Source organism: Daldinia caldariorum (assembly GCF_022478825.1).
Source record: "Daldinia caldariorum strain CBS 122874 unplaced genomic scaffold F4812scaffold_4, whole genome shotgun sequence".
Lineage (NCBI taxonomy): Eukaryota > Fungi > Ascomycota > Sordariomycetes > Xylariales > Hypoxylaceae > Daldinia > Daldinia caldariorum.
The window spans coordinates 66,335-93,898 of record NW_025953040.1 but is presented as its reverse complement, the minus strand read 5'-3'; the positions used below and the strand labels follow the sequence as shown (position 1 = coordinate 93,898).

At 45.9% G+C, this 27,564-nt stretch overlaps 10 protein-coding genes across 10 annotated transcripts; 6 read left to right on the top strand and 4 right to left on the bottom strand.

Moving 5' to 3' along the window:
• Window positions 1–397: 397 nt before the first annotated feature.
• F4812DRAFT_296389 (uncharacterized protein) lies at window positions 398–1,378 on the top strand. Its single transcript, XM_047931188.1, has one exon. It carries the CDS (start codon window positions 625–627, stop codon window positions 1,123–1,125), a length of 501 nt encoding a protein of 166 aa, XP_047791940.1. The 5' UTR covers window positions 398–624; the 3' UTR covers window positions 1,126–1,378.
• F4812DRAFT_296392 (fungal-specific transcription factor domain-containing protein) lies at window positions 1,379–4,568 on the bottom strand. Its single transcript, XM_047931189.1, has 2 exons — window positions 4,251–4,568; window positions 1,379–4,126 (listed from the first exon to the last, which is right to left on the bottom strand). The coding sequence occupies exons 1-2, from the start codon at window positions 4,444–4,446 to the stop codon at window positions 1,632–1,634; spliced, it is 2,691 nt and encodes an 896-aa protein (XP_047791939.1). The 5' UTR covers window positions 4,447–4,568; the 3' UTR covers window positions 1,379–1,631.
• A 1,697-nt stretch (window positions 4,569–6,265) lies between these two features.
• On the bottom strand, window positions 6,266–8,730 carry F4812DRAFT_419763 (HET-domain-containing protein). The gene has a single exon (XM_047933379.1). The coding sequence runs from the start codon at window positions 8,644–8,646 to the stop codon at window positions 6,841–6,843; it is 1,806 nt and encodes a 601-aa protein (XP_047791938.1). The 5' UTR covers window positions 8,647–8,730; the 3' UTR covers window positions 6,266–6,840.
• A 171-nt stretch (window positions 8,731–8,901) lies between these two features.
• F4812DRAFT_419761 (Mu homology domain-containing protein) lies at window positions 8,902–10,883 on the bottom strand. Its single transcript, XM_047933378.1, has 4 exons — window positions 10,583–10,883; window positions 10,388–10,516; window positions 9,242–10,336; window positions 8,902–9,187 (listed from the first exon to the last, which is right to left on the bottom strand). Exons 1-4 carry the CDS (start codon window positions 10,619–10,621, stop codon window positions 9,107–9,109), a joined length of 1,344 nt encoding a protein of 447 aa, XP_047791937.1. The 5' UTR covers window positions 10,622–10,883; the 3' UTR covers window positions 8,902–9,106.
• Window positions 10,884–14,576: 3,693 nt separating this feature from the next.
• F4812DRAFT_450145 (transcription factor Opi1) lies at window positions 14,577–16,080 on the top strand (the record flags this gene model as incomplete). Its single annotated transcript, XM_047936058.1, has 2 exons — window positions 14,577–14,715; window positions 14,831–16,080. The coding sequence occupies 2 exons, from the start codon at window positions 14,577–14,579 to the stop codon at window positions 16,078–16,080; spliced, it is 1,389 nt and encodes a 462-aa protein (XP_047791936.1).
• A 1,971-nt stretch (window positions 16,081–18,051) lies between these two features.
• Window positions 18,052–18,513, top strand: F4812DRAFT_457020 (uncharacterized protein; the record flags this gene model as incomplete). The annotated part of the gene is made up of 1 exon (XM_047937095.1): window positions 18,052–18,513. One exon carries the CDS (start codon window positions 18,052–18,054, stop codon window positions 18,511–18,513), a length of 462 nt encoding a protein of 153 aa, XP_047791935.1.
• Window positions 18,119–20,343, bottom strand: F4812DRAFT_419756 (acyl-CoA N-acyltransferase). The gene is made up of 3 exons (XM_047933377.1): window positions 19,931–20,343; window positions 19,110–19,873; window positions 18,119–18,902 (listed from the first exon to the last, which is right to left on the bottom strand). The coding sequence occupies exons 2-3, from the start codon at window positions 19,639–19,641 to the stop codon at window positions 18,808–18,810; spliced, it is 627 nt and encodes a 208-aa protein (XP_047791934.1). The 5' UTR covers window positions 19,642–19,873; window positions 19,931–20,343; the 3' UTR covers window positions 18,119–18,807.
• A 404-nt stretch (window positions 20,344–20,747) lies between these two features.
• F4812DRAFT_419753 (FAD-binding domain-containing protein) lies at window positions 20,748–23,355 on the top strand. The gene is made up of 5 exons (XM_047933376.1): window positions 20,748–21,276; window positions 21,355–21,443; window positions 21,496–21,901; window positions 21,951–22,844; window positions 22,906–23,355. Exons 1-5 carry the CDS (start codon window positions 21,037–21,039, stop codon window positions 23,077–23,079), a joined length of 1,803 nt encoding a protein of 600 aa, XP_047791933.1. The 5' UTR covers window positions 20,748–21,036; the 3' UTR covers window positions 23,080–23,355.
• Window positions 23,356–23,887: 532 nt separating this feature from the next.
• F4812DRAFT_450143 (Gtr1/RagA G protein conserved region-domain-containing protein) lies at window positions 23,888–25,105 on the top strand (the record flags this gene model as incomplete). Its single annotated transcript, XM_047936057.1, has 3 exons — window positions 23,888–24,024; window positions 24,094–24,790; window positions 24,923–25,105. 3 exons carry the CDS (start codon window positions 23,888–23,890, stop codon window positions 25,103–25,105), a joined length of 1,017 nt encoding a protein of 338 aa, XP_047791932.1.
• Window positions 25,106–25,964: 859 nt separating this feature from the next.
• Window positions 25,965–27,530, top strand: F4812DRAFT_296242 (uncharacterized protein). The gene is made up of 3 exons (XM_047931187.1): window positions 25,965–26,586; window positions 26,673–26,963; window positions 27,110–27,530. The coding sequence occupies exons 1-3, from the start codon at window positions 26,479–26,481 to the stop codon at window positions 27,359–27,361; spliced, it is 651 nt and encodes a 216-aa protein (XP_047791931.1). The 5' UTR covers window positions 25,965–26,478; the 3' UTR covers window positions 27,362–27,530.
• The last annotated feature ends 34 nt before the right edge of the window (window positions 27,531–27,564 follow it).

Genomic DNA, 27,564 nt, shown 5'->3' with positions numbered 1-27,564 from the left:
ACAAATCAAACTGCAACATTTAAATCCGAGTACCCTTTACACATACATAATGTCTTATATGCATTGTCACGATGGGGCTGAGTGATACGCAGATACTCTATATAGGACCTAGCTACTAAGCGGAAAGGTTGTATAGGAGACATTGACTTCATTCATCCATACCTAAATCCATGACGTGATGCTCTGATTTCTCACAAAAATGTAGAATGCAATTAAAGGACGCTGAAAGAGTTGCCACACAAGCCAACGCCGCAGAATTACGTCACGTTACTTTCATAAAGTTAGCAGACAACTGAGACAATAGGACATCGTCAGCCACAATGCTGCCGAAACAAACAACAAGTTGGTGGGTACCCCTTTATCTCGAGTACGATTTAAAGAGAAAGAAAGCCCACGGTATCGAGATAGCGTATCTCATTTATATATATATATATAAAGTTGTTTTTAAAACTGCTATTCTCTCCTATTTCCTCGCTCCTTAGCCATTCCCACTCAGCATGATCTAAAGCTGTACCGCTTGTCCCAGCCCACCCATAGGTCAACACAATCAGCCCACCGTGCCTCTACGGAACAACGTCGCAGGTACCATTCTTTTTACGCATTTACGATCGATGGGAAGACAAAATGCCGACCTTCGTAACGCACGAGATGTATACCTGCTCGCACACCGTAGAGACGGTCCACCGGACATTCGGCCTCGACGACGGCTTCCGGCTCGAACGGCTCCAGATCCCGTCGATGTGCGCGCTGTGCTTCTGCCGGGCGCTCCTGCGGAGCTCGTACGAGCTCGAGTTCCACGACGACGACGCGCGCGACCGCCGCCGCATCCTCACGAACCTGATGCTTCCGTACAAGCGCCAGCTCGCCAAGCACCTGCACCTGCTGGTCGAGAACAAGCGGTGCGCGAAGACCGCCATCGGCATCCGCGGCTGGATTTCGGCCTCGAAGCAGATACGGGTGCTGGAGAAGTTGAGCCGCATAACCTTGACGGCTACGTGCCTAGGTGAGTTCCAGGCTGCGCTTAGATCCCTTATCGCTATCCAGGAGAGTGAGCCTCGATATCCTTCCTACGTGCGCATGGTAGGAAACGTCATTGCTATAGGTAAAGGTCCTGTAGTGGTGTAGGTAAGGTTACTCGTTCTATAGTCATTCTATGTATGGATTGTGTATATGGTAAAGAGGGGTTCCAGGTCAAGTAAAGGACGGCTTGTGGCTGTCGGTCTTGTTATCTATACACCGTATATCACGCACTCTTATTCTCAATCAATGAAATGATTTCTCACTACCTACGTTGGATACGTTGATTGTATCATTTTTTGTCTATTTCGTATTCGTGACTGGGATTGCCTGTGATCACTTTTTGGTGGGATTGGTAGGATACCAACATCGTGCTAGGAAAAGGAGATGGCCCTTGTGTATACATGTTCAACTAGCCAGACTTGTTCCTCAAGCCGGCTATCCGAATTTTAAGCTTAACTCAACTAGAACAAAGCTATTTTGTAGTGCTAATAGCGATGGTGTCCCAGACTACTAGGGTTAAATGATCAAATACAATCGCTACGCTCATTACAACATTAAATAGGTAGGTAGGTAGGCAGGCAGATAAGGATCAAGACCTCGAGATGATGTGCTCAAGAGTCGCCGTGGTAAAGCATTTGCTTGCACGCATCGAGCCGACCGCATGCTTCCTTGAGTAGCTCGGAAGGTGATTCGGATGTAAGCGTACCGATGGTATCAAGTAGATTAGATAACCCATCCTGGAGGTTCGCTTGCAGATTCGTGGCCGAAGTATCGAGCTCGGAGAGTTTAGTTACTTTACAGAGGTAATCATAAACATTCGTCGTGTTACGCTGTAATTGCGGCGGGAACGGTGGAAGGGTATTGGGTTGATCCCTGGAATGAGTAAGTGCTCTTACGAAAGACCAAATACTCAAGGTAGCATAATACATAATCCAAGGTCTATGAGGATCAGGATCTCGTCGACATGAGTACTGTACCCCATGAGTATCAACAGGGGTGTTAGGATATCCATTGTCCCTCTTTTGGCGGGGGTCCGCGAGGATGCGATGAAGAAGCTTGAAGGCGTGGAGTATCGCATGACGGGTTGTCATCTGATTTGCCCATACAGACATTCGAGCTACAACATTCTTATAATCTCGAGTAGAGACTTTGCGACCGAGTAACCTCTTCGCTCCCGTGTAGACTTGGCAATCTACAATGTCGATATACAGACTGATATGAGCAAGGTGATAGAGGACAGATGCGCTTTGGATAAGTCCGTTGGAATGAGCTTGTGGTCCAGGGCCATCCGTCTCGGAGTCACTCGAACCGACAGCCACATCAAAACTGGTCTTCCAATCATCAAATGCTTTGAGGAGCATGTTACACCATTTATCCCTCGTATCAGAGGAATTAGCACCAAGCTCCAACCATTTGAGATGCGTGTCGCGATGTCTCAGGTGCCAACCGACACTTAGAAGGCCACACATAATAATCATGCGACCAAAGGCGTGGGTTCGAACTTCCTTCCCGTGGATGGCACATTTTAATCCGTCCAAGAACGAGACAGCCTTGACACCATATAATCTGAAATTCGAATCATTATGACGAACCGTCTCGGCACTCGAAGCCAACCATAAAGACTCGTCGCAAGGTAAAGGTAGACGTATTTCGTGAGGAGCCATATCAGCCGCATGTCCAAACATAGCAGCGTGGATGATATCCATCATGAATGCGGCAAATACTACCCTACGCATCGATTCGGTCCTAGCCCATTTCGCCCACCACGCCCTCGCATCTGAAGTCGCAGGTTGATTGCTTCCATTCGACTCGTCGGATGGCGAATCAGAACCCGCACCTGCGATCAGCGGACTACCTCGTCTAAGCAGTGTCAGGGTTACCGAGTGATAGACATGCGCTCTCTCGTGAAGGTTCCTAGACGAGTACATCTTCTCGTAAAATTCCACTAAGAGTAAAGCCTGTGCGACCCAGAGATCAACAGGGGGAGACGCTTCATCAGCCGTTAGAATTTCGAAACGGACATTAGAAATAATAAGATCAGCTAATGCTTTATACTCCGGCATTTCCCGAGTCGATTCACGACTGTAGATATGAGCGGCACCCAAAGCAATCATAACCAGGAGAAGGAAGATGGAACATTGCGCGGAAGAGAAGGTTGGTTGATGGACGATGGGAAGTCTCGGAGATACGAAATCCCAATAATGTCGCATACAATCCCGCAAGAAATCCAAGCTTAAACCTGACGTGTCGTCGCTTGTCTCGTGCATCAAATTAGCCAGCTTCGAGTCGAACTTATTCCGTTTCTGGTAAAACAGTTTAATATAGTGTAGAACTTCCACCCGACGATACTCGGAAATAAGCTCATCAGGCATATCGGGGTGTCGAGGAGGTGTAAGATCAAGCTGAGATCGACTGGCAAGCGATTCGTGGTCGTAATGAATGTTATTATTGAACGGGGACTCCAACCCGCCTTCGAGAAAGGGTACGTTGGCGAAACTCAAGTCTCGATACGTCTGATGAGGGTCAAAGAGCCACACACCAAAGTTCTCGCGAATCCCAATCTCGTTCGCTTCAGTCGACACCGGTACATTATGATAAGGAACGAACGTAGGATGATCGTGCATGGGTGGTTGTGGTTGTGGCTGTGGCTGTGGTTGTTCACGACCGTAAAACCCAGCCTTTTGACGAATGATGTTAACACTATTTATCGAAGACATCCACGGGACGCTACGTGGAAGCGGAGTTGGCTGTGTAGGTGCCATAGGTGCCATAGGTGGAGGTGGTAAAGGCGGAGGGTGAGCTTGAACCGGGGAATCTGAGGTTAAGAGTACAGCTGCATTCCGCGGAGCATTCCGCGGAGCACTCGCGGGCTGTTTAGGGAATGTCGTCGACCGCGGTGGTCCAACAGGATTCGGGGCGATACTAGGTGAAGGCATTATAGGCCTATCCTGTGCAGATTCTTTGGTGGCCGTGCTGGAGCTGCTGTTGCGGTTCCTAGGGGTGTACGAGGCCGAATGGCGCTTCCTGTGTCGCGCCAATAGATCTGCCCTCACGAATGCTTGCGTGCAGCCAGGGACATCGCACGTATAAATAGTTCTGGGATCATCTTGTATTCATGTTAGTATTGTCTTTATATGTTTATATATATCCATGTAACCATCGATGCAGATCCACAAGAGTGGATGGATCTCTACCTGGGTAGGTAGTCTTGGGATCACACTTAGCCTTACGATTCAATTGATGCCTTTGAAGATGCTCAGCTCTCGAATAGATCTTGTCGCACCCGGGCCAGTCGCACGAAAACTTCCGGGGAGCTCCCTTCCGACTCGCTCGTTTGTATGTACTTCCTCCGCCACCAACAGCATTAGCAGTTCCTCCTCCTCCTCCTCCTAATGGTGATTGCTGCTGGGACTGTTGAGACGCCATTTAACCGCGGCATCGCTCGTCCATACTATTATAATAATAGTAACGGATGATTTGCATATGCGTCGAACCGTTCCGCGGGGACTTTCGAGATGGGGGAACAAACGCAGGGAAGACGCAGGTAAAGACTTGATGGACTAAAATAACAAACCGGGGGAGCGGAGTCGATGGGGGTCCAGTCTGGGTTTTCAACAGGAACACGGCTGCGCGACAAATTTCCCTCCCACTTGCTCGGGACGGCTGAGAGATGGGAATATCCGCCAAGGAATCCCGAACGCGGGGGTTGTCCCCTGCCCCCCAGGTGACCGTGGGGGGGCCTTCTCCAACTCTTAATTATCCGGGGTAAAATGCCTCCTGTTGTATCCTAGCGTCGCGTAAATCGTGGGGGGTTTTAACCATACTTACTAACCGGTTAAAATAATACATACAAGTTTATAACCTTTTTTCATCATGAAATCATGACCTAATTGTTTAATATAAATTTAAAGTTAATATTTTAATTTAATAAGTGATATAAGAAAATAAAATTATATTAATTTCGTTTAAAGTTTTTTTAAAATTATAAATATAAAATTAAAAATTAATAAATTTATTTTATTATTTAAATTTTACTTTTAATATTTTATTAAATAATTATATTTTAATAATATATTATAATTAAAAAAATTAAATTAAATTTTACGTTTTATATTTTTTAATAAAATTAATTTTTTAATATTAAATATATTGTCACGAACCAACAGCACGGGAACCATACCTTGTATGGAAGCGGGGATCTTGAAGCGTACGATCCCAAGAACGGATAAACCTCGGCAATCCTGATGGAGGGAAGTGATCTCAGTGAGATCACCGAGATCACCAAGATCACGAAGGCTTCAGGCCTAGAGTAAGGAAGACCTACGGGTATTTAAGACCCTCATGTATCTAGACACTCATTTACGTTTCCTTAGCTATCAATCTAAGTCTTATATCTAACCCATATAAGGGGAAGGACTCCAAGCCTTCCTGACGAACACTTCAACGTTTTATTGACACTTGACCCGTACCGCTACTGTTTACCTAAAATCAAGACCCCTGTTACTACACTCTAACGGACCTGAGTGTAGGTTCGTCACATATATTATAAAATTATATAAATTTTTTTTAATATATTACGCAATTATATTAACGGTTATTAATAATATAAATTTATAATATTATTACGTAAAAATTAATTCCCGAAAAAATATTATTATTAAATGTATTATTAAATTAAATGCGTAAATATTTTATATTTAAGCTTTTTATATTAAAAAAATAATTAATATTTTATTATAAAAATATAATAATAAATACGTTAAAATTAATTAAATTACGAATTTTATTAAATAATAACACGAATTAAATTTTTAATTTAATTATTATATAAATTATTAATAAATTTCTTATAAAAACTTTATAATATATTAAATATAATTTACGTTTATAATTAATATTATAATTATTAAAAATATTATTTTTAAAAATATATATAATTTTAATAAAATAAAATTTATAACAATTATTATAACTTTGGAAAAATATTATAAATGTTATTAAATAATATTATTTTATATTTTAATATTATAATAATAATATATTAAATAATTAAAGCATTTTAATAAATATATTAAAAATTGTATAATAAACTGTTGTTACGAACCAATGTTACGAACCAACAGCACGGGAACCATACCTTGTATGGAAGCGGGGATCCTGAAACGTACGATCAAGAACGGATAAACCTCGGCTAAGCTGATGGAGGGAAGTGATCTCAGTGATCTCAGTGAGATCACCAAGATCACCGAGATCACGAAGGTTACAGATATCGGAGTATCTATATGGCACCCGGACAGCTTTGCCAAGTTTGAGGTAGACAGTTTCCATTGACAGATTAGGGAAAATATATCGTATCAGAATCAACGTGTGCTGGGCAATCCCGAAGCATTTAGCTTTGGCCGTACTGAGCTTATTACCTCCACTTAGATAGCTACGAAACTTAGCGATGTCTTCAGTTCGCCCATGATAGGAGCCCGAAAAATAACAATAATTGGACATGGTGTGAGCGCAACGATGCGACTATTAGAAGAATACTGGAAGCCGCTAGACTCTACAACATACCTCGATACTCAGAAAATATGGCAATTCCAACACCGACAGTTTGATCGAATCGAACTTGAAAAGGCACTCGAGACGACGCCAGGTGTAAGGTTCCATGGTCACTTGCTTTACAACGCTGGAAACGATGCACGATATATATTAATGCTGCTTCGAGCACAAATTCGAATTGCCCACTCGTCTACCTAAAGACCGAGTTAATGCCTGTATATATTGTCTAGGAGATAAAAGAAGCTTCGCCGAGCCGCATTTCGAGGCATATCAGGGGGAATTATACATGGAGTTTGGGGTTTCCCGAAAAATAATATCAACAACTAGTTCTGGCTGGCCAAATAAATCTTTCAGCACTGTTGGCTCTGCCCGTATGATTGGGGTCTTCTCATCCTTCTCGTATGATAACAACTTCTTTCTGTACGCTTCTCGTAGTCTTTCATGAATCGAATACATAGCACTAATGCTGTTACAACATTCCCTAGACTGGGTGTGCCTATAGCTCTCGAAGAGACAGGACCACTCCTCCTGGGAAGTCATATTGTTACTGACTTCGAGGTTTGGGTCAAAGATAGTTGTATACTGCCATTTCTGGGGAAACAAACACTCATCCCAAAACACTGAGAAGATTACAGAAAGATTGTCGCATGATATGAGAAAATGTGATAGTGTTGAAATGCCTCGATGTTTTAGCTGAAGAATAGAAATGCCACCTAGGGGATATACCTCCCTGAAGATCTGCCCGTCAAGAGTCATTTTCCCCGATGCGATCGTAAGCACAAGCTCAGATGGCAAACTTGAAACATGCTTTCGCAAGCTCTCGAAAGGATCCTTGAACTTTTGTGTGGCGTGAAACTGATATGTACCCAGACTCAAGAATATCTCCACCGGCGTGGAATGTGTCAAGGTTGGATATGAATTATGAAGAAATACCATAGACGATGGTTGGTGGATCCTAACATATGTATCATCATTAAGATGCTTTATGGCAATCCAAATTCGAAAATGCCTCTTCAACTTAATTCCGCTCGGTAGCTTATAGTGGCGAGCTTTTCTATGCAATTCTTTGACGCAGTTCAGCCCGATTAAAGCGACTCCTCCAACTGCAGTTTTAATAAGAGCCATTTTCATCGATATTCCTAGGTTCTTGATGGAATAAGCACTTTCAAATGTTTCATCGTTTCTGACTATCGATCCACTAAAACGAAAAGCAGTTGGTGACGGTGCTAAAGCACTTGTCTGAAGGTTGGTACACGAGGGTTCCATACTCCATGCAAGAATGCTTTGGTCGTTAGACATGCTGATGATCTCTCTTTGCAGCCTGGTGAATGCTTTTGTTCCCTCTCCATAAAGTAGAGGCATGTTTATGTCGAATATCCCAAGGAGACAATATGCAATATCCTCTAGGCGTGTTGTCTGACGGTCGGCCGCCCAAGACATGCGTTGGGCAATAGAGTAGTCGTGAATTGTTGAACGGTCTTCTAACACACCAATATGGATCTTGGTGATATTAGTGACTGCTCTTGCTAGCCCGCTCCTGTCCCCAAGCACCGTCCAGTGTTGATCAAAGAACAAGACCTTACTTGGCGCGAGTAGCTCCTGCAATGTCCAACCCCTAGTGAACCATCTACTTCTAGCAAATGTACCTGACCCGGCCTGGACGTTATAGAGGTAGGCGTAGCATACGATCGAATCACGGTACCAAGCGAACATGCTGTTGATAGCCTCGCTGAGTTCCGCAGAGCTGGACTTGTCTATGCAGTTGGTGTCACACCAAAGATATTGTAAGCCATCGGCCCGCGCGCGACGACAAGCCCCCAGGATCTTGGTATAGCCCTCTTTGCTCTTGATGGTGTCATCAACGGCAGCGCGCTGCCACTCCTGGAACGTCACCTCTGTGTCGCCTTTCCATGTATGTGACAGAATAGCATACGGGGGCGCCTTCTCACTGAAAAACTCCTTCAGTTCAAGAGTGTTGACATCGATTAAGCGTATGATATGGGTTCGAAGTACAAAGGTGATAGCAACGAGGTAAAATAATATCAAGGATGACTTATGCGCAAGACAGGTAAACATAGAGCTGTTCTGATTTTGGGAAATGGTGTAGGGTAGGACGAAGGGGAGGTATATAGAAAATCACTTGGTGTTGTTGTGATCAACATCATTCATCGCTTACCTAGACCTTCAACTCTTACAAAGCGAGTGAGAAAAGGGCAAGAGTAAAGTTACGAGTCGTAGTAAAATGTCAACTCTCACAATTGACATAGAGATATGTCTCGGAACAATTTGAAGCTCTTAAACGTGCCATCGATGGGTCGCGGGAAGATGATCTCGGGAGGCCGCAGGAACAGATCTGCCAAAATAATGTAATTAAAACGGGTATACGAACGATATTTGGAACGTCGTTTAATATTCATGCCCGGCGTCGCCACTGACTAATTGTAACTTATCAACACTACCTGAAACTTTTCTCTAGACCTGTCGAAAAGTAACATCCTCGTTAGAAAAACATTATAGGTCAACCGCTGGGCGCCTCTCATACAACATCCGGTAACCGCACAGCGATATCCCCTGACTGAGTAATATATCTAACCCAAGGTAATGACGGGTATTGCAACTAGAGATGAGGTCAATACGTATGTGGCTGGGTTAGAAAAGGAGGAAAACATACCTTAGGCTCTGTGATCTTCAAATATCGTACTTGAATACCGCTAGTTGTGAAATAGGGGATCTCAAACTTGACCTGGATGGGTCTCTTGGAGCCTTTGCCTGCATTGACGCCGCCCATACTTCCACCAAATCCACCTGTCATTCCACCTCCATGTTCGTCGTCACCTCTCACACTAGGTAATCCTAGCTCGGCTCGCATGAGGAACTCCTTGCCACCGCCGAACTGCTTAATCTTCCATACGATGGCACTCTGCTCAGGGGCGTAATGAACGCTGCCGATGTTCGTTCGGAACCGAGGTGAGTCGGCGTCATCTGGTACCGGAACAATAATTTCGACGTTATTCGCTGTGCTCCTCCTCTTAAATTGCGCCTTTGCTTTAAGCATATACTCGATACGCGACCCTGAGTGGCTCTCGACCACACACTCAACCCAAATCAGAGGTTTGACTTGGGTGTTCAATCGGTAACTCATCAACTCGAACTCGCCGTCTGGGGGGATGAAAGAGATTGTTCGGTCATTCTCAAAGCGCGATAATCGCACGCATTGATGGAACTTGACATCCTCCATCTCGATAGCCTTGCCTCTTGTCGTCCTTCCCGTTGTCTCGAACATGACTTTGTCGTTTAAGCCGAGTCGCAGTTCTGGCATTCCGGATAGATAACACTTCATCTTGATCGCGCCGAGAATCTCCGACCTTAACACGTTTCCGTTCGCCGATACTAGTAGGTTCAAGCTTTCGACGACATCCAAAAACACTTCGTTCTTCCTGTATCTTATGCCCTCGGACCGCCACGATACGGCATTAGTGACTGCAATGGGTGGCCGAGCTTGTACTTCCAACTTGTGCGACTCCTGGGTGATGTATTCTTGGAGGATCTTGGACTCTGTCGTTTGAGGGTAGCCGAAATCCATCATCTCGTCTAGTAACTCGTATATAATGACAAAGTTGTCGCGGATGGATTCCTCTTCTAGCGCTTTGAAATACTCGGTGAAGACTTCGACAACTTTATGTAGGAACAATAAGATCTCGGCTGCATTCGTGTTTCGCTTCGTCAAGGCAAGGAGGTAAAGGTTGTTATGTCGGATATATAAATACTACTAGAAATCAGCATCGGATGCAAATACAATTCTTGATATGCTACACACATTGATGCCTTCGTGGGAGAAACATGGTGGTACGGCAGAGGACTCTTCTTCGGCTTCGCTAAGGAGGATAGGGAACTTTTCGACAGCTGACATGGGAATATCACCTCGGTAGTTTCGGGCAAGTAGGGTCTATATACAGCCATGTCAGCGAGTTTACAGAAATAGAGAGTATACGGGCAGTTATAATAATCGCACCTTGCCCTTTAGATCGAGGAAGAATACAGCTGATGCCATGATGTCGGTCTGGCGTCTAGCGCTTTGATTCAGGGGCGCGAATAGGAAAGGATGTCAATTGGCACTTAGGCCAGACAAGAAGCCTCAGAAAGGCTCAGTCATTCAACGATGGGATTGCGTGTGATTTTCTAATGCGCATATGAAGTCATAAAATAATAAAGCTCTTCGCCAAGTGAAAAATAATTATTTCGGTAGATCGCATACCAAACAATTCATAGGACAGCATTCGAGAGACCCCACGTCGCTTCAATTATGGAAGTTCCTAATCTACGGCCTATGGGCCTAATCTACGGGAAGCCAAGCACCTCATCCCTTATCAAGCCACATCAACAAGCCCGACTAGCCTACTAGCCTCGCCTTAAAAGCCTGTTACCTAAGATGACGGGCTTGTCCTAAAGTCATGTGACAAAGCGGAGCCGACTCGAGACCCACCCAACTTTCTTTCACGATAACTTTTCCCAGCTCAATTTTTTTTTCCCTCTTCCCTTTCTTCCTTTCTTCTTCAACGCGTCCATTAGACAGTGCAGCTCATTATTATTTTTTTACCACACAATTGGTACCGGCATTCTGTTGGTTTCCTACCGTGTAGTCGTTGATGTAGCATGCGATTTCGAGGCGCGGAGAAGGATTCAATTTGATATGGTGCCATAAGAGCTGCCCGAGTATTATCTGCCGTATTGGCAACATACTGTTGCTTGGGCAGCGTCAGAGGGACCGAACATACTATTTTAACATACCTTACTATTCTCGATTTTTGATTTGCTCATTTCAGCTGTGGGATTAAATGAGTGAGTAGTATTACACGCGCGGCTAGATTACTTACCCTACCCTACCTTACCTTGCTCTGTAGAAATTTCAGGTCCCGCTGTCATCCGTCTGACATCCGTACCTATGAGCCTCGAGGCACAGTTTTACAGCCGAGGGGTTTAGCAATAATTAAGTTAGACATTTCAACAGGATGTTTCATGATTATTATGCTTAATTGTGAGCGGCTGATAATTACTAAATACGAGCACAGGAGACTGATCTAGGTCGTGAGATTGCAGTTCTGTGACGTTCGCGTTGTGGCAATTGAACTCGAATTTCCATGTCAATCATCATTCAGTCAATTTCGCTACGGGTTTCAATCAGTTTATTATCATGTATGCGTTTGTCATGTTCTTAGTCGATGCGCTATGCCAACTAAAGTTTCAGTTCTACAAGTTGTTTGTTGGGACATGAGTTTGAAAATCCAACTTAATCCCACTTGGTCGGCAGCTAACATCGTCAGTTCGCGCACGCGGTCTGCAGCTGGGACCGAGGGTGCTTCGGTGACGTTGGGATCTACAATAGCCCTAAGTGGGAACTCTTGGGCTACGTAACCGTAACAAGCGTATCCCTTCTTTAAGTACGGTTATGACTACGGCTACAGCAGAGGGAAAAATGTATGGGATCAATCTCATGAAAACACATGTTACAAAAGGATTCGTAAGTGGCTGCTAGATAAGTAAAGGAGAGGTTCAAAGGATTTTAGATGAGAGATCATTTGCTCGTTCGGTACCGGATATCGTTGTCTCAGATCCCAATCCCGAGGGGGTGCGAAGAGCGACCTGAGCAAAAGCGAGGAATTATCATATGCTTTTGTTTCTCGTTTCTGCCTCTCACAGTGCCAACAACGACAGGATCAGCCTCTACACTGCTACTCCTAGTGGCTAAAGAGGATATTAATTACATGTGATCACTTGGATTAAACCATACAACTTAGGCGGGTTGACACGTGCTTGTATCGTCTCATCCAGTTCCATTCTAACTTCTCTCATCGGTCACTCATCGGTCAGCGTCTACTTAGCGCGATAACCCTTTTGCTTTTTCAGTTGCATTATGATAGCGAATACCATATGATCCATATGATTGCTTTTCAATTTATTGTGTTGTAACGGCGGCCATGAATCAATAAAGTCAACGGATGGGGTACCCGGCACATGTCAGCCGAGTCAAACATGACATGACATGGTAGGTGGTAGGAGGTAGGTACCTCCTAAGTAAGTCGGCAGTCAGCCGGATTTATCTACGGACTTAAACTAGATACAATGCATGAAACATAAAACATAAAAATCACTTCTCGATTTTCGTATTTCGCCGACAACCCGTTCTAGAAGGGAGACCGGCGTGAGCAGAGGATAGTTTAGGTAGTAAAAGTTGTACAAGGCAGAACGATTTCCATCTCAATTGGGTAACACGCTCGTGTGGTACTACGTATATCGTAAGGTAGGTGAAGCTTTCACAAGCCGATCGGGTTAATACAGTGTTTCTTTACTGTACAACTAGTATACGTGCTATCCTTGGGGAAGCTTGGTGTGAATCTACTATTACACCATTAGGCCAATCATAGCTAAGACCAAGTCAAGATCAACCATTCAGAAGCCCTTTCTCCCTATAGATACTCCACTAGGACCCCTGCTACCAAGGCTAGCTACCGCGTGCTTTTACCTCTTCCCCTGCCGAACGAGGTAGCAGTGGTAGTAGCGGTAGATGGCCGCCTGATCAATTGAAAATACCACTAGAAGGGGCCTCGCTTGGGGGCAATTGCAGGAGTTCGTATAGGGAGTCAAGGAGCCTAGGCTTTCGTAACGACCTGACAGAACGATCGAAGAGGTACTTACATGCTACTTGAACATATTACTTCGGTAGCATACGGTGACCATACCCCAAAAAGTCCTTCTTAAGTTACTAAATTACTCAATGCGCAAACCTTTCCCACCAATTTACACCTTTTTTTTTTCTTATTGCCTTTCGTAATTCCAAGTTCACCACGGTCCACTAGGTACAATCCACTACGGTCCACCACGAACACCTGCATATTGGATAGCCCGGGGACCCCATAACGAAGTTCATATCGTACATGCTTCTCTAGCACAGGCCCCCGTCTCTGACATCGCTACTTACAAACTCTAGACTTCTTACTATTACCTCTCTCACCGAAATCTGATCTGATGAGGTCTTTTTTTACTTGACCTATTCATTGTAACTACTATTACCTACCCGAGACATTCATAACCTCCTCTCACTGTCACCGCCATTGTCATTTTCACTCTCACTCTCACTCTCACTTATCACTATTAACCTATCTATTATACCTACGAATTACAGCTTTTTTCTTTTCCTTCGGTAGTAGTGTATTTGTGGTTTTTTATATTTTTTTTATTTCTATCTTCTTCGTATGAATAATCAAATAATTTGATTCGACAAGTCAATCTAGCTCCCGACATCTCCGGCTTACACCCAGCGCCCTTAACGAAGTCGATCTCCTTGTCTGTATAGTACTATATCACCTTTCGGAATACCCATGCGCATTCAATATACGTGATACCAGACATATCCGAATCAAAAAATTAAATTCCTTTGGCCGCTACGCAAATGATCGCCAAATATTTCCTTTTCCCCCGCGACCTATCGCTAAGCTAGAGTGTCTTCGATAGAAGCGCTTTTGGCCGTGTTCCCACAGAAAGAAACGATGGAACAGCAGAATCACATGTCTCTTCCTCCTCTGCCGACTCACGATCAAAAGTATATCCTTCAACATTCCGTACCTCAACACGGAGCGCCGGCGTTAGATCCGATAGTTGGAACGTTCAATCAGTTTGATCGGACCTTTAAACTTCCGTTATATCCTCCACCGTCATACGCGCAATCCCACGACCCTGCCGGCTTAAGGTTTGACAACCCCCCAAAAACCGAACTCGCTCCCATTAAGTCGATAAATCTTCCGAACAGCGACGAGAAGAATTCTGAAAATAACCATCTACCATCTCTATCATCCTTAACAGCTTCCTCTGCTCCTTTATATACTCCGCCCCAACCTTCAGAGCCCGCATACTCTCCGGCGCCGCCACCCCTCACCCATTGGCCGAGCCTAAATCCCCTCACAGCCTATTATACGCCAAGCCACGTACAGAATGCAGACTCGCCTATGCGAATGGATATAGACGCAAGCAGCAGCAGTGGCGTAAGCGCCCCATCGCCGGATCGCTTTCCGGATGGGAGAGCCAGTAGTGTCAGTCTGGACGATCCGGATGTACGCATGGCGGCTGAAGCTTTAGGTGACTTGAGAGCGGGTACGCGATTAGCCATCACTTCTCATATGTGATAGTTTTCTCAGTTTTATTTCCCATCACATATGCCGCCTACGTATTTCGGAGTACAGCACTAACCACTAGACAATATCCGTAGATTTCGTATCCTCTCCCCCGAATAATCATGTTCCTATTCCCGGATCTCCACGCTCGCAAACGAACCGTACTCGTCCGGAACCCCTCATCTCGTTATTAACTACTTCGCACCCTCTCCTAGCTACGACTATCGAAGGAGCCACTTCCGCCTATGTTAATTCAAAGAACTACTCGCCAAGATTCAAGTCGAGCGCCGAGTATGTCGAGGGTTACGTGATCCCTATCGCTAACACTGTAGGGTCTGTCGGTCGTGTAACCGGTGTGGAGGGCAGCGTTCGATGGTTCCTGAGTGGTGGAAGGAGGCACAAGTCTCAGAGCTCTGACCTCGAAGCCACGGATTCGGGTTCTAACAAACGCCGAAGAGTTGACGGGACCGGTACATTCAAAGAACCCACCCCAGAGCTCGCGTCCGGCGTACAAACACCGAGGGCGTCATTAGACCATTCGCGCGATCGTCGACTTTCGGTCGCAAGCACCGTGGACACCTTACCAGCATATGACGATCTTCGATCTCCACCTTATGCCGAACATTTTACGCCATCCGAGTCACGCCCAAATAGCGCGGCATGGCAATCCCGTCTTATCATGTCTACGTCAGGATTAAGTATCGCTATGAGCGAAGAGAGCTTGCGCAGCCTTAAGTATTGTCTGAGCTGGCTACGCTGGGCCAACGCACGCATTGGTAACGTCATCAACTCTCTGAAATCCACCATGGAGAAGTACGAAAAGGCCGAATCTAGACAATCAGACGGCGATCATTCCATGGGCGGTACATCAACTGAGGATTTCGTCGACAGAAACCAGCTCGCAGCGAAGATTGCAGACCTCAGGATGGACGTGCTCAGGACTCTTCAGGATGCTATCAACACAGTCAGCAGGTATGCCGGCGGTGCTCTACCAGAGAATGCGCGAGAGCTTGTTCGACGTCACTTAACGAGCCTGCCCCAAAGATTCCGAGCTGCAAGCATGGCCGGCGATGGTCAACAAGACGGCCGCCGCCCCGAGGTTGATGGAGAGGCAGGTCGAGAAGCACAAGAGAAGGAGACGCGAGAGAGTGCTCAACGGGTGTTGGTCCTCGCCAAGGAGGGACTTGATATGATGTACCAAGTATCAGGGGTTCTCGACGGCACTATCACCAGTGCTGAAGAATGGTGTGAGAGGTTAGGCAGGAGGAAGCGAGAGCAGCGAGAAAGTCTGTTTGGAGCGCCTCAAGTACCGCAGGCGCCTTTGGATGAGGTCAAGATCGGGTGAATGATATGAAAAAAAGAGAAAAAAATAATACTATGAACAGTACACGGCGTTCTACAGGGAAGACAAAAAAAATATGATGCACATTAAAAAAAGGTGGAATTAAAAATAGGCGACGAGAAAACATACATCGGGGGACGAGATGAAGAGCCAAGATCCTGAATTCGGCTAACTACCTACCTCCTAAGGTAACTTACCTAGCATAGGACTCGGATCTAAGCTGCACGGGACGGGGGACGACTCACCACTGTCGTTTCGGAGTTTAAAGAACTTGTCTAACCTGACCTACAACACTTTTCTTGCTGTTAGGGATATTGCTAGAGATACAGCTTATACCCACGTAGCAGATGATCTAAGACGCTTGCTTCTTCGTCAAGCGTCGCTGTCCTGCTTTTGCTGTCTCTCCTGCGGGATTTTGTTTCTATTTAACCTGTTATACATACTATTGGGACGATTCTGACTTTGGTGACTTATACGATATTTCCTAACACGGATTAACGGCATTTTTATCTTCAGAGTTTCTAATCTCTGCCTGTACTATCTTCCCTGTAGGACAAATGGTTGGGGGATTATGTGTCCAAATAGTACCCGCACATACATAGCGACATTGCGTTGCCATAGACTGAATAGATCCCAGTTCACGTTGGCAGCTAGCATATCTGATGTTGTTAATTCTGTTTTTAGTTGTTGGTGCTTTAACACGAGTAATCATGTCTCTACGATGGTGTAGGCGGTTCCTAGGGTTGATCGGCTGCTCAGCCATAACTTCAACGTCCGTTGTAGCAAGTAGCCTGGGCACCGGACTTGGCCAACCTACCTGGCACAATTGCTCGTGTTATCCAGAATATCTACAGCGTGCCTCTATATTTCAATACTATTTTTATGAACTGCTAATCCCCCTATCAGCTTTGTGTACTAGACTTGAGGCTCTTCCGTGATCGATATGGGTCATTCGGCGTTGAATAACCGAGGGAGTGACTGCAATGTAGGGGTGGCTGCAACTCATTCCGTCGAGGAACCATCGTGTACTATGAAAAAAAAAAACATACAGGATGAGCAAAACAAGCTTTAAAGCCGAAGTCTGTCAATGTACGCTTAGGGTATTTGATTAAAGTCATACGAGTTCTAAATGTAGGCCTCTGCATTCTCCAGGGCGCATTAAGTGCAGTGGGCATGTTACATGTATTTAAGAAGCAAAAAGGAATTGCAAAAAAGCTCAGTCCGGAGGTTAAATCCAGGACCTACGAAAAACTGCTTTGTAAATGTCGTACTGTCTACGTCACGGGCATACCGGTCCAGCATATGACACCACGGTGCAGTTTTCTCTTGCCTCCAGTCACCCAGGGATACTTCCTTTTTGCGGGGTCGGCTGGTAGGTTTGCAGTTTATTAGGATATATAAGTTTTACTTCGGTACAATAGGTACTTTGGCAGTTGTATCTATCTTGTTGCCTGGGAGTTTTGGTTTTTTTTGGCGGCCTAGGAATCCGTCTCGATCCCGCATGGCGACGATGAGGACAATGAAACCAGAGATACGCACATATTCTCATTGGCAACCCCCAACATATGGGATAGTTCTATATCAGTTCCATACAGAATTCAATAATGCAATTCAGATCCTTAACTCGACAAGCTGTCAAAGACGGTTGATGCGAAAACAAGCAGAGAGTTTAACGACGTCGTCTTTATCGTACGTGAAAAGATCGACCCCTGACAATGGCATTTTACTCAAACGGCAGAGTGAGGACCACACAAGATATGATTCACTCACACCCTACTGTTCCTGGTGAGTACTTAATCATCGCAAGAACGCCCCCGGTTTTTGTTGTCTGTCTTTCTTCATCGAGCAGTCGCTTGACCTTACTCTCTTTCATTCTTCATACTATTCCGGTTAGCTTCGTCTCTTGTATTAACACCACGCTCTTTGAAGCATTATTCTCCTCGAAGTTACTTCTTGACTAAGCATGTTTAATCAATGCATATCTTCAAGGAGCACACGTGTCCCTGCAGGGCCAACTGGACGAAATATAAGAGCGTGTTACGGAAGCTTCTGGGCTTGGGGAAACCAACCAGAAGATTAACTCGATCCGGTAGATGTGTTGATTGCGGTACAGCACCACATCGAGAAGGTCAAGTACTACTTCAGCTCCCGGAAGACGTCAAACAGCTCGTGAGCAAGGACAACCCCGAGGGAAACATGAGAGGATACGATGACGAAAACTTGGTATGCCGTCTCTCGATTCTACCGGTGATCGTCAAGTACACGGACGGGTTGGAATACGAGGAAGAGGTCGGTCTGGCCGAAAGGGTCTATACCCAGCTGAAGATGGAGGGGAGCCCATTAGTCGATCCGAGATGGGAGGATAAGATCTGTCAACTCCCGGATATGGTGTTCCAGCATTTCTACGGGGTTGTGAGGAACCAGGTGGGAGGTTAAAACCATGGAGATGGTAACTCAGGTTATCCTAGGAGGATTTCGATTCTCGCCTGATTAAAAAGGCCATGATGTAGGCTTCTGGCAAGTACTACTTTCATCCTTAGTACTTTTAGCATGCTATTACTGCATGCAACCTATTGGATTTCTTAATAGTAATATAATGATTAATGACCCTGGAATAAATCGGACTGGAGCAGGCTGTGAATGCAAATTGGTGTACTATGGGAGAAAGTTCCAACATCACATGTATCTCTGTTTGTCTAATCTCACGTCGGTACCTAGTTGCTGCTTGAGCTACGTCTTCTTTGCTGGTCTCATCATGAAACTCTCAGGTCGCTTTCCATCGTCGAGAAGGATCGTCTCTATCAAGTTAAACCCATGCTTCGCGTCTAGTGTATGAGGTCATATTGTGTTAGCTTTTCACTACGATCTTAGAGTATTTACCGTCCTTTGTTGATCGAGTCAACAAACAAAGGGCTGTAACACTTACTACTAGACGTTAGCTATTGAATGCTTTGTAATAAGTCAAGTCTATTTTGGTACGATGCTAGAAATCATATCTCAAAATAGCAACAGGAGACGTTTTCATACGTACCAAAGAGGAGCTCCAGCTGGGCTCGCAGCAAGAAAAGCTTCGAGTTTTGCATCATCGGCTTTAACCAAACCCCATCGTAGTAGCTGCGTACCGGCACCTTTCCCTCGACACTCCTCTCGTACACCTAGAATATCTAGATACCAATGTGGGCGATCTCCCATAATATTTTTGTGCATTCTCTCCACGGTCCCAAAGAAATTCTCAACGCAGCCTAGGTCAGCATCTTCCGGCCAGCTGACAGGTGGTAGTGGCGACGGCGACGGAAGAGGGGATGTCGTAGTAAAGACCTCCCGCCATATACAAAATGCGATGATCCTTTCCGGAGTAGCGGAATCCGGGTCAGTTAAGACCATGAAATGCTCGCCTGGCTTTTGTTGGCCCGAAGCCAAAGCGTCTAACCAAAACTTTCGCACATGCTCCGGATTCGAGTTGAATACACGTCGAGTAACCGGGTGGTCACCGAATGCGTCGAAATAGACGTCTATAAGGGATGGGATGTCCGACTGGTTTGCTTTTCGAACTTTGAACGGCATCTCTGTTTGAGAAATGAGGTATTTTACTCCAACGTTAACACTGCGTTACCGCGATGGTAAAGGGGTCAAGAAGAGAACCCGCTTGGTGAGTATGACCGCGATAGTTATCAATGCTCGCTTGGGCAGGCTTGACTTAGCATTACTAGATCCTTCAATCGCCGAGGGGTTTGATAGGCTATAGCTTGGAGATATCTCATTCAATCTACTTTGAAAAGCTATTGGTTAAGATAGCCTATACATTTATCAGTATCGAAGCCGATACAGTAAGTCTTTAATATGACTGACTCACCGCCGAGTTGCTCTTATATGTATGACATGGGATATTATGTGTTTGAACCAAGTCTAACATAACAAAATGTTTCAAAAGCCTATGCGCTGTTTAAAAGCACTGCGACTTTCCGTATTCGGTATTGTACTCAAGACGTAACTGGACCCGACTCGTACGATGTGAAGCCGATCAACTGGATATCTAGAATAGCGAAGCCACGGAAAGTTGAGACAAAGTTTCCCAAGCCCTAATTCATGTCTATCTTATTCTTTTGACTCTAAAAATACCTCTCGTCCCTATCCTATTATGGTGGATTCGATCTTGGCGATCTTCCCGTGAATGCAGAGAGCGGACCCACAACAACACTAAGTAGTTCCTTTCAACGCTATACGAATATTTCACATGTGAAGTATCGTGTGTCATATGAATAAAGCTTATCTGAGAATTACATCCTTTAGATTACATAGCTTCTAGGCTTAATCTACGGCGCTTCGATATACAGGATCATCATAGCCAGCATGATAAACCCAGGAGACGGAGTCTTAAAAGACAAAGGTTATGTCTTGTCCCCGAAATCTATCCGGGTAGGCTAGAGTCTAGAGTCTACTCTATGATATTGTTCAAGGTAGCAAGTAGACCGACGATCTACAAGTTTCGTGAGGGGTTCTCGGTTGCACTTTAACCTAGTAGTAGTCTAAAAACTTCCCAAACTTCCCCAGATCTTCGCCAAGGTGAGAATATCCGGCCAGCGGGCTAGCGGACCTGCCCAGACCTGCCCAAATGCCGGGGTATATATGCCATAATATAGTGCATCTTTACCTAGACATGTCCGGAGTGACATACCGGCGTTGTTGTAGGGGGTAAATAAATACGATGCCTCTGATTGGGAGATGCCCCTCATATGCATCACGACTTAGACGGGGTAACGACGAACACGACGAACTGGGGAAATGCAACCGGATCTTGCAGATTCTTCTTCGGGTGATACTGATAATACCCCAAATCTGGGGTATAATAGAGTAGTCATAATCGGTACCTCTTAGGAGGGGTGTACATTTAAATGGGTATTGGATCGCAGATAAACCGCTGAAGGGGCATTCTTACCTTTCAAACTTCATGATCGCTATATGATAATAATGATGGCATGGTCTTTACTCTTCCTAGGATTAAACTTCTCGATACTTATCAGCGGTGTTATCTCAACACCGTCACCACTTGTTGAGAGAATATGGAAGGGTACCAAGTATGGTTGCAAGTGCTACTTTGGCGACGAATGCTGGCCGAGCGATAGTTCTTGGGACGAACTGAATTCAACTGTCAATGGAAACCTTTTGGTTCATATCCCACCCGGTGCATCCTGTCACAATGTAAGTAGATGGAGATGTAAGCTCCAAGCTGATTTTCCTTGTCAATAAGAGGAAGCATATTGATTTAGATCGTCCTAGACATTTGAAGGTCCTCTTGGTACAGTCTCAACCTACGACGCTGCCACTTGTGCGGAGGCGACATATAAGTGGTTTAACGAATCATGGACGTGAGTTTTCCCTTTCATGCTGGATACGAGATACTGATATGGGAGAGCATAGTGTCGAGAAACCCGCAGCAGGATTATGGACATACTTTACAAATGATACCTGTCGCCCCACTGCTGATCCAGCTGCCCCTTGCACACTCGGATACTATGGAGTGTATGTGATACGAGCTCAGTCTAAAGACCATATAAAGGCGGGTGTGGATTTCGCTAGAGAAAATAACCTGCGACTGATTATTCGAAACACCGGCCACGACTTCATCGGACGTAGTACTGGCTGGGGAGCCTTGGTAATTAATACGCATAGCTTCCAAGATGTCGAATTCACAACCGAGTACGATGGTCCTGGTGATTACAAGGGAGGTGCTGTAACGATAGGGGCAGGAGTTCAAGGCCGAGCTCTACTCACGCAAGCCCATGCTCAGAACCCGCCAGTAACGGTTTTAACGGGAGAATGTCCAGTGAGTAGATGATGTATACGACAAGAAACAGAGGCTAATGAGTTTATAGACTGTCGGAGTGGCCGGCGGACTTGTCCAAGGTGGTGGTCATGGCCCGCTTACGCCGCTACATGGATTAGTCGCAGACACCGCGCTGTCTTTTGATGTAGTGACGGCGGATGGTGAATATTTGACCGCGAATTCGGAAGAGAAATCAGACCTATTCTGGGCTTTGAAAGGAGGTGGACCGTCTGCGTTTGCTGTTGTGCTCGCGGTAACCCTCAAAACGTTCCCGGAACAGAAGACAGCGGGCGTCTTCCTCAATATCAACTCAACACTTACCAGCGACACGGATCTATTCTGGGAGGGCGTTAGGTCATTCCATAAGTACGCGAATAATATCGTAGCAGCCGGGTTATATGCCTACTTCGAACTCATGACATTACGTCTGCACGTACAACCTATCGTCGGAGTCGGGAAGACCGCGGCGGAAGTGGAAGCTATCCTCCAACCTGTATTTGACGAGTTCAAGGCTAAAGGAATACCTTATGATACAGGTAGCAAGGATTTTGATACACTATTCGACCTGTACATCGACATGTTCGAAGACGAGACTTCCGGTACTTCAGCTCTTACGGGTGGATGGATGTTTACTCACCAAGATGTCGAAGAAAATAATGACGAGATCATAGAGGCGTTCAAGACAGTCGCGTCACCGCGCGATGACTTGAAGGGTCAGGGATTTATTATCGGTCATCTCTGGGATGCTGGTCTGAACATGCCGGTGTCGAATAGCGCGACAAACCCGCGGTTTAGACAGTCTACGAATTTTGCTATCGTCGCATTACCGGTCCCATACGGGGCAACTTGGGATCAGAAAGAGGATCTCCAGAACGTGCTCACCAACATCCAAGATGCTGCTATGAGGAAAGCTGGTCCAAACGGATGTGCCTACGTGAATGAGGTACGTGTGACACCGATGAACGTGAACTAGTAAGCCCGGGTGATACTGACAACGTCCATAGGGAGACCCGTATCAACCTGATTGGCAAGATCGGTTCTGGGGTACTGAATATCCGAAGCTGCTGGAAATACGCAAGAAATGGGATCCGCAGGGGGTCTTTTATGCGGTCGCAACGCCGGGAACTGAGGACTGGGAGGTGATCGAATACGGTACAAGACTATGCCGTAGAATTTAATGAGTGGTTGACTGTAACTAGGACAGAGTTGTAGGAGAAGCAATCAAAACTACTAGAAGTTGTTGTACGTATTGATTTGCCCTTTGCGACACGTCTGGATTATGCTAGAAGACGGCTGGTTCGTGATTTAAACCAGACCGGCGTCTTCCATGGCGAAGAGAGGTGAGAAGTAAGATGAGAAGTGAGAGGTGAGAAATGAGATATTATAATCGAATTCAAGTTTGAATGGTAGGATACCCTCATATCAATTAATTTCCATTCGTATCCATTCGCAGCGCGATGTTTGCGATATTTCAAGGTTGGGAATGTTTATAGCGACGCATTTCAATGTACAATTATCTGTGGTTTTACTCTCTTGGAACATATTTCTTCTAGTTGCATATCCAACGCTAATGTACAACCATTAATGCACATGACGTAAGGAAATTTAAATCTCGATTTCTTATGCAGTTATCCCGCTAGAAGGAATCCCTACCTAAAGCTTCCACCCTTAAACGAAAACCCCACCGTTGACATCCATCAAAGTTGAACGTCACGAGAGCTATACGTTTGTGTTTAGATGAGCTGCATCAGAGGGATATGAATCAAGGAATTTACCCATCCTATTTTCCACAGTTCTAATTTTTTTCCCGATTTTTGAAAGCATCTAGAGATGCGCAACCCGACTTGATCTCATCTTCAACGTCGCGTCGAGACCATTGCGGCTTTTGGCGATACATTGCTTAATATCACGGGATCAGAGCGCACGCGCTTACTCTTTCGTTAGCACAACATGACGGACCTCGAGGCATCCGTACCCAGCTTGGGGATGTCTACCGACGTCCGGAGCGAACTCAAGAAGCCCAAGAAGAAAAAGGTGCTCCTTATGGGAAAGAGTGGTTCTGGCAAGTCGAGTATGAGGAGCATTATATTTAGCAACTATATCGCTAGGGATACTCGACGTCTGTAAGTAACAACTCCGAATTTCTCATAATTGAACCCTACCTACAGATATTGACCAACGTATCATATTAGCGGTGCGACAATCGATGTCGACCTCTCCCACGTCAAATTCTTGGGGAATCTAACCTTAAATCTCTGGGATTGCGGTGGTCAAGAGGCCTTTATGGAAAATTACCTATCGCAACAGCGTGTACACGTATTTTCCAATGTGGGCGTCCTTATATACGTCTTTGATATAGAATCTCGAGACGTAGATCGAGACATGGCCACCTATGTATCGATCATCTCCGCTCTAATGCAGTATTCACCTACCGCTAAGGTCTATGTACTAATTCACAAGATGGATCTAATCACTCCGCACGCTCGAGAGGCTGTCTTCGTTGATCGTGTCCGGCTAGTCAGACAGAAGACTGCCGAGTTCATCCAAGGAGCAGGCTACGCGGGCGAGCTGGATCTTATCCCCTTTGCAACCTCTATATGGGACCAGTCGCTATACAAGGCTTGGGCAAGCATCATACACGACCTCGTACCGAATCTGTCCGTGATCGAGTCCCAGCTAGGATCTCTCGGCGTGTTGATCGAAGCAGAGGAGCTACTTTTGTTCGAGAGGACAAGTTTCCTAGTAGTGTCAAACTGGACATCAGAAGAGGGCCAGAACAACCCGACAGGCGATCGACAGGAGCGCATCTCAAATATCCTCAAACACTTCAAGCAGAGCATCAGTCGGTTTACCGGTACTCCCCGCAATGCAGAGCAATTTACTCTAATGGTAAGTAATTGTATTAGGTGCCTACCTAGGTACCTACCTCCTACCTACCTAATTTAGCTGGACCCTAATTTAGCTGGACTATCATTCAAGTGGCTTTACACTACCAGGAGATGGCTAACTAGATGACTATAGGAACACAAAGCTGGATCTAGATTCTCCATGTTCGCTTGCAAGTTCACCACCAATACCTACCTCATGGTTATTCTTCCTCCTGGAGAAGCGAGGTTTAATTCGGCCAAGCTGAATTGTCAAATTGCGAGGGAGAGCTTCAAGTTCCTAGATGGACCTGCGACTCCAGGCCAGAGCTACAATTAATAGCCCAGACCAGACGAGTTGAAGTACACCTACTTTCTTGAGTTTTTCGACCTTGTATACCCTTTGTATTTGCTTCTGACAACTCCTGTCATGCATCTCGACTCGTCACTACTCACTAGAAACCAATTTCCCTCTACTATAGCGCTGCGAACTTCAAGCCAAGCACAAGCACGCCTGTCTAATCACACAACGAGCCGGAGTTGTCGAGATGCAAGCCATTCCCCATTATAGTCGGGAATGTTTCGAGTCTGTAATATCCCGTCAATACAGAGAAAAGCAAGCTCATATATCCAACGCCAGGAATCCGCTCCATTATTTCGGTTGCGGAACCATTACCAAATTCAGGACATGATGCCTCGATACGGCGCCACTCTTAGTATAAGCTAGTATGAGCGATGTCTTCTTCGGCGAGAGTCGTGATGGCCGTATCTCATATTGTCAAGACACGTTTATCTGTTGCGACGCTTTTATTGGCCTCGAAGCCGACTCCGGGAGCGGTAGTTCTAGGCACGGCGCTATGGTCCCTGACGATCGGCAGACCTCCTGAATTAGGAAGGTTGGTATCACAACAAACCGACCAATCAAAGCGGTCTATGATGCGGTATGCCATGCACGATTTGATAAAAGGGTAGTTTAGTTTATACCCACGGATGGAGAACGATTATGGATTAAGTATCTTGGAATTTGAAGACGTGATACGTAGGGGTATCTAATCTTGTTTATCGATGTACTATGCATGTCTCTAGTTATCGTTACGTATTGTTCACCGAGTTCTGCATTAGGACCACGTGAATCTACCTATCCTACCTTAAAGTCTCACATGCTTGCCGCCCCTTTCCAAGGCACTACTATGTAGGCTAGCTGCTGAAGATCGTCGCCCCGTCCATATCTCAGCACAACTTTGATACTACCCTTAACTACCCTCAACTTGTTCAATCCGGCAGGTCAGACTCAGCTTCGCACCATGTAACACATTGATTGGCATATCTTAGATATGCTCTCGGCGTAGTACGCCCCGCAGGTGCTTTCTGCTCTTCGTGCTATCACCCTCCTATGAATGTCCGACTCCGTAAGACCTGCTTGGATACATACTCCAATTGGTTGAAGTGTGGTCTTAGGGAAGTTGAAGAATGGTGGCTACCCACGTAATAGTACAGGATATTAACACAAGCGGGAGAGATTGGCGGACACTTATATAAAGTGACCGCCGTCTCTGAGACCTATTCTCGACGTTGGACCTGAGATAGGTACCTACCTACATAGCTGGTTCGGTGTTACTAGGTAGCCCACTATATATCTCCCTCTATCCCATCCAACAGTATCTCCTCACTCGCGAGACGTAACCAAGCTGTTCAAACTTCGGTATCTTCAACATGAGGTTCTCATTCACCCTCGGCGGTCTCCTATCCGCGAGCGCCGTCCTCGCCGCGCCGGCGCCAATCCCGGTTGCCGAGCCTGTTCCTATGCCTATGCCCACTCCCGTGTGTATCCATCCATTCCCTTCTTTCATGCCAACAAGCACAACAGCCATTCCCGTGAAAACCAGCTGACCGACCAATGCGCCTAGCCCGGCATCCCATCCGCCTCGTCAGCGAAATCGCAGCTCGCCAGCCTGACCGTCAAAGCGGCGGTCGACGACGGCGCATACAAGCGGGACCTGTTCCCGACGTGGGACACCATCACGGGGACCTGCAACACGCGCGAGTACGTGCTCAGGCGCGACGGCGCCGGCGTCCAGGTCGGCTCCGACTGCTACCCCACGAGCGGCACGTGGACCAGCCCCTACGACGGCGGCAAGTGGACGTCCCCGTCGGACGTCGATATCGACCACATGGTGCCTCTGAAAAATGCCTGGATTGTAAGTCACTCCTCCTTCTCCTCCCCTCCCCCTCCTCCTTTCTTATCCACGTAGCTAGCTACCTACGTAGGTAGCTGTAAAGACTCCCGTCTCGCTTCGCAACGTTAAAACTACCTAACAAACTAACTAACCCCCCTACGAAAAAGTCCGGCGCGAACAAATGGACCACCGCCAAGCGCGAGCAGTTCGCCAACGACGTCGACCGGCCGCAGCTCTGGGCCGTGACGGACAACGTCAACTCGTCCAAGGGCGACAAATCCCCCGATGCGTGGAAGCCGCCTCTACAGAGCTTTTACTGTACTTACGCGAGGGCTTACGTCGCTGTCAAGAGCTATTGGGATCTATCTATTACTTCGGCTGAGAAGTCGGCTCTAAGCGATATGTTGAGTACTTGTTAAGTGAGCTACGCTACGCGGGACTGTTCAGGTAAAGCTGGGGGGAGGGGTGGGAGGCATCAGACTCGACTTGTCTTAAAAGCGCGAGGTATTTGGCATGATTTTACGCGAACCGATATAAGGTATGATAACAAACAACATAATAAAATCGTAAAATCATGACTCGGGCCTTGTGGGTCAAATTAGTCCTCAAATTACAGCAATAA